Genomic DNA, 6,198 nt, shown 5'->3' with positions numbered 1-6,198 from the left:
CCTTTCAGACAAGCCAGACGGTCTTTTTTGATTTGTACTGTGGTGAATTTTAATATTTATCATGCTAACTGAGGCCTGTAGAGTCTGAGTTTTTTGCTCTTGGGCTTTTTGCAGTTTCTCTGAGCATTGCACAGTTTGACCTTGGGGTGAATTTCTTGTGATATCCATTCATGTCTGGGAAGTTTGGCAGCTGCCTTGAATGTTTTTGATTTGTAATTTTTTTTTTTTTTTCATTGTAGAATGATAGACTTCAGATTCTTTGGAAATAGCCTCATAACCCTTCCCAGACTGATGGGCAACAGTTGCTCCCCTTAATTCATTGCTGATGTATTTTCTCTTTGGCACTGTGTTAACACATACCTGAAGGTTGCAGACCTGCAAACTGACAAAACTTCTGCTTTTCATCAAGTGCATTCAAATCAGCATCATGTGGCTGCTACTTACCCTTTAAATTCACATGGAAACACTGAGAGGTATAGTTAGTTTTTCACAGGACTGCAAAGTATTTTGAAAAAGTTGTTTTTTTCCGTGATAAAAATGATCAAAATTAGCATTTTGACCACTGCTGTGTTATTTTTTCAGAAAAGAAGTCATCACATTTGTAAGAGGGCTTTTCAGCTAACGTCAACATGCTTGGTTATCTTATCTTAGCTCTAATATGTACCTGGATTAGAGATACAGAAACCTTTGGCAAGTTGACTGTTAAGGGGACAAATGAGTATTTGGAGCAGCCCCAAGATCCACTTTTTGTCAGAATTTTACTTAGTTATTTAGAAATTTTGTAATGTTTAATATATATATAGACTATTGTCTTTGAGTATAGTGATCAAACCTAATCACCAGACTGAAATGCTACAGGTTGATAACCTCATTTCAAGAAGTTGCTTAAGCAGAAAATTAATGTCTAAGATTCTTTAAACTTGTTTGATCATCTTGAAAAGGCACAAATTTGATCTCGTCTGTGACTAATGGTGGATTTCAGTGCTTGTGTGACCTGAAATGTTTTAGAACAGATTTTTAGTTGTGTTAACATTAAGTGGCGTTTACTCCACCCTTACAGTCACAGGCGTTTACTTTGATACTCCCCAACTTCTAATTTTCAGCTGTGAAGAGGCTGGAGCTGAGGACTTGAACACAGCTGAAGATAAACACTTCCTATCCATCCTGTCTGACTCTCTGATTAATCACTGCCAGCATTTCTCAATTTGAACATAATAGATGTGACTGTTGTTCATATTTTCATCTCTCATCTTCAACAAAACACATTTCCTGTGTCCTGAGTTAGGAAATATGGGTTAAATTCATTATTTTACTTCAACAGATTGGTGATCTGTACAGGATGTACCCTGCCTCTTACTCTATGACAGCTGGGATAGTCTCCAAATCTCGGTAACTCTGAAGTATTGATTAATTCAATTAATAGTGGTTAAGAAAATAGAAAAACATAATAAGGTTCTGTCATAGCTAATAAACTGATAAAGCTTTATGCATGTGGAGGGTAAATAAAGACACTTTTTTTTAAAAAAGGACTCAAAACTTCTTTATTGTTAAAAATCAATATAGAAATAAATGTATGTAGAAAAACATCAACAGCAATACATTCTTATTTTTCCTTACAAAGCACTCCTCTGTTTTAAATGATCCCTGCATTATAATAATGGGCTTTATAAATGAAGGCGGTCAGGACTGCAGCTGGAAGGTAAAGGCACAGTACACTGCTTTATTGTCAGGAAACAGCATCTAAGCAGGACTGTGCAACATTGTGTGGAAGAATCAGAAAACACCCTGCTAATGCTGTATTATATCACTGCTCTCTACTGTCTCTGCCTCCATCACTCCACCATATATTATTAGTGTGACAGTAGGTAAGTTTGAGGCTGGTGGAAGGACAGGAAGTTAACGGCAGCCATGAGTATTATAAAGCTAGATTAGCAATTTAGTTTGTAGCCCTAATCTGCGACTTTCATTACTGCACTTCTCAGATACCACAGTCATGTAATCTGTTTCCTGCCAGTGAGAAAATTTATATTACAACACACACTGTAACTAATTGAAAGGGTACCTAGTCTGCTCATTTTCAGCACTCTGCTTCTTTTCTTGGACTCTAGTAGAGTAGCTTTGCATGATTCACAGTTCAAATAAAAATCGATACTTATCTTATATTTGCCCTTTATAAAGCTCTCCTTTTAATGAACCCTCAGTTCATTAAGTGAGTTGTTAAGCATTTCTAACAACTCCATTCCCCCTTCGTTCTTCTGACTGGCCAACATTTGGAAGCTTGTTGACAGAGTTATACTGTCTGGTATTAGCCTGAAGCACATGGTTGTACTGACTACTCAGAGTAGTTTGAAAGCTGAGCTTTTGGCTTAGAAGGATTACTTGAGCCTCATTCTTTGAAACCTGGCGACTTGTAATATGAACATTCAGGATCTTAATGTTATATACATATGACAGGTAAGAAAATGCAGACTAGGTGCCCTTATAGAAATGCCCATTTGAAGACACGTAGAAAGGCAGATCATGGCAGATCATTACTTGTTCTAACTTAGCTGCCATCTCTAGATGTTGGTTAAGTAAACAGCACTTAGGTTTAATGCAGATATTTCTGGATTTGCTAGCCATCAGAACATTATTAGAACATTTCAGCCACATTATAGTTATCTATTACTCTTTTCTTACAAATGTTGTTATTATGATCAGATTTTGTCTCAGACATTTTTGTTGTTCAGTGGGTCATTAAACTTGTTTTGATGAAATTGTTAAAAATGGTATCTTTATATTTCAGTTATTAATGTCTTTCTTACGTGTTGCTAAACATATCACAAACAATACAACAGGATGTATTTTCATGCATAATTTCAATAAGAAAATATATACAAACCCTTTAAAGACTGAAATGTCTGAGTTCTGAGCCGGATGGCTCATTGTTCCCGCAACTATCTGATTGTGACAAATAGTGTAAGTGAATAAAACTGGTGTCTGAGGTTTCCTTTGAGGACTGCATAGAGGATAGTTGTCTAGCTACTCAAGGAAACAGATACTCATAGCGTTCCCGATCTAGCTATAGCTACCCCTATTTTAGGCTTTAGTCTCACAGACCTATAGACTGAATGCTAGGGAAAAATATTTTAAGAGTGTTTGCAAGCATGTTGGCATCTTCCATGCCATCTATAGGTCCCGTAGGCTTTTGGAGCAGCGCCTACTTTGTTACCAGGTTCACCCAGTGATATCCAGCAACCACTCTCCAATATTTTTCCCTAGCAACTGGTGGTTGCCATGTGATGGGTTGCTAGGCCTGCATGACTGGGTCTGTTGTTGAGTGTGAAAAACCACCAGGGCAACTATGACTCCAACGAGTTAATTTGGTAAAATACAGAAAGAGACTGTATTTAGGGAAATGTTTTATCTGATTAACCAGGCATCAGATGGCAATTAGTTTCCATCTTTTGGACCAGTTAACAAGTTAATTTCCCATTTGAATATTTTAACCCTACCTAGCTAGAGATAAAATCTTTAACCAAACATAATTTGGTTATTAAAATTTAAATGATTCTGCTTCTGACTTGCAGTCAGGCAGCAGTGTTAGTTTCCCATCATGCTTTAGCATGAGGAAGAACAAAGACGAGGATATTATAGTACCATTTGGTGTTTTTTGGTGTTTTTTTGGCCATGGTGAGAGAAATGCATCTGCAAAAATGTACTGAAAAAAAAAAATACATTCTCTCCATATACATATAAATACATTTCTGCTGTGCAAAATGCAAGTGTAGAAGCCTCTCACCGAAGCTCAGCGTTCAGTCAACACATCCAATGTATTGACATGTAATGCATGAATTTTAGGCATTTCACCTAAAAATGTAGTTTAAAGCACCAAAACTCAGGCCTGCTTGATATTTACTTTAAAGGACAATGATAAAAGCCGCAGCTCTTTCTCCATTAATAGATCGGTTAATGGACGATCAATTAATTGTTTGTCTATTTTCAAGTAAAACATTTGCTGCTTCTTAAATGTAAGAATTACATGACAGTAAGCTAAATATGTGTTTCAGAAATTGGCTGGGCTATTTTTTACTTTTTTATTTTTTATGACTAATTTGGCTAATCAAAAATAACTGGCAGATTAATTAATAATGAAGATTAATTACAGAACAGCAGATTCACAAAGCTGGATTAGCTAACCTACAATGCTAACTTAGTTCCCGAAAAATATCACCTTACTGTATTTTTGGGGTGCCTTTCAGAGCAGAAAGTACATTATTTAGCATTTATATTATCAAATACTTTATTTACTTTTAATGTTTAAAATAGGTTTCTCATTGCTGATATCCAGTAAATTTATCACACATTATGCTGTTTATATTTTCCACACTAACTAGTGAAGCATTGGTTAAAGATTGGTGATATGGGTGACTGCCAGTTGCCGGTGGATGAATGTGAAGCAGGATGGTATCTTTTAAAACCTCTCGCTTGAATTATTTTTTATGACATTTCTTTAAAAAAATAACTCCTGTGAATTCCCATCTGTGGCCCTCGTGAAGCAATGCAATCAAAGACCTTTTGATAAATAACATCTCACAAGTTATGAAAATAGTAATCCAGGGAGCCAGCTTCCCATTATTTCAACACAAAATAAAATATATCTAGCATGAGTCTGAGGAACAATACCTCTATGTATCTTCATGTTCTAACATCACTTTAGCCTTGCTGCTAGATAAATATTAAAAATGAGGCATGTTTGCTATATCATTTTTTGAAAAATGCTCTCTCCTTACAAAGTCCCTGACAGGTATGTCCTGTACATTTTTTACAGCACTGGGTAACATGGTTGAGAGAATTCAGAGGCACGACTTAGCCATCCAAGCTTTGGTAATAAATCCCATCATAGGCCTCTGTTCGTCTACCACTTGCCAGGAATGGGTGTTCCACACTCATACCATGAGACGTAGTTGACATGGGAATGTCCTCCTATTTCTCCAAAGTGGACAGGTTCTTGACGCAATGCTCTGTAGAAACCTGGACAAAAAAGAACAATACGTGATGAGGAACATATTTTAAATCTGATACATTCATCTAATTTGTATCAAAGTGCCCGATTAGGAGCGGCAGAATTTCCTATTTAGTGTAATAAAAATGTACAGACATCTAATACTGAATGAATGATTGTGATTCTAAAGGAAATGGAAAAACTAAGAGATTCTAAAATGTCCTCTCTGGTTTCTGAACTCTTATTCTAGATGGGCATCAAAGACAATGACATACTCCAGAAGTGGGTGTCACATTGGATTTAAATGTAGCTGTTTTATATTTGTCTGTTATGTCTCACCCCAACCGGTCTCTGTATGTATTATTGTAGGGTCTAGCTTACAATTAAAAGCGCCTTGAGGCGACTGTTGTTGTGATTTGGTGCTGTATAAAAAACACTGAATTGAATTGAAATGTAAGTACAGGTATAACTATTTTCTATTTTTTAAGACAAACCATGCAGTATACTGGATCTTAATGTCCAAAAAATGCATGCTCTCTAAGGAGCTCAGGAAAATTCAGGAAAACTGAAATAAAGCTTATACCTTGTCTGGATGGGAGCTGGTCAGCTCTGAGCTGTCTGCCCGTTCGCCCATCCAGGAATGAGTCAACGAACTGACAGTGATCCTCACCAAAGCCAGTCTGATCTCCAATATTGTAGAATTTACCTATAAGGGGAAATATAGAGAAACAGATCAGATCTGGGATCAGTTTCCCTGTGAAAGTGGGCAATAAATTCAACATGTGTACTTACCATTGAGTGTTTCACTCAGGTAGATCTTGTACCTAAGTGAGTTGCATAGCTGTACACCAACAAACTTGCGGTACCAGGTCCTCTTCACATACTGTTTGCCATGGCAGTCAGAGTATGAGTCTGTCTTGAAGGGGAACTGAGTCCAGATGGCATCTTTTCCTGTACAGAAAAATAAATATAACTTTCTACCTTTAAACAAAGGCTTTTCTTATAACCATGTGGACATAAGGTGGATGTTAATTTACCTGAAACGTTCTCACTCACTCTGGGGTCCGCTAAAGAAAGAATAACAACAGGGTCTTAACAGCTTATATAAAGAAAGCATAACTGATACTGCACATTGATGCAGGAGTGCCTTCTTATAACTTGAGCAGCAACCTTCATCATCATCTAAATCAGTGAAGCAGAACATTTAATTATTT

At 36.7% G+C, this 6,198-nt stretch overlaps 1 protein-coding gene across 9 annotated transcripts in view; it reads right to left on the bottom strand.

Moving 5' to 3' along the window:
• Window positions 1–1,512: 1,512 nt before the first annotated feature.
• LOC116329530 (target of Nesh-SH3-like) overlaps window positions 1,513–6,198 on the bottom strand; it is a 34,901-nt gene continuing 30,215 nt past the window's right edge. For all 9 annotated transcript variants that reach the window (XM_039607165.1, XM_039607162.1, XM_039607166.1 and 6 more), the window contains 4 exons: window positions 6,022–6,051; window positions 5,777–5,935; window positions 5,568–5,690; window positions 1,513–5,013 (listed from right to left, as the gene is read on the bottom strand). In XM_039607165.1, the coding sequence (XP_039463099.1) occupies window positions 4,898–5,013; window positions 5,568–5,690; window positions 5,777–5,935; window positions 6,022–6,051 (428 nt within the window). In that variant the 3' untranslated portion in view covers window positions 1,513–4,897. The remainder of the gene's footprint in view (window positions 5,014–5,567; window positions 5,691–5,776; window positions 5,936–6,021; window positions 6,052–6,198) is intronic.

The sequence above is a fragment of the Oreochromis aureus genome, linkage group 23 (assembly GCF_013358895.1).
Source record: "Oreochromis aureus strain Israel breed Guangdong linkage group 23, ZZ_aureus, whole genome shotgun sequence".
NCBI lineage: Eukaryota > Metazoa > Chordata > Actinopteri > Cichliformes > Cichlidae > Oreochromis > Oreochromis aureus.
The sequence above is the reverse complement of the archived record's forward strand: the minus strand, read 5'-3'. Positions and strand labels throughout refer to the sequence as shown.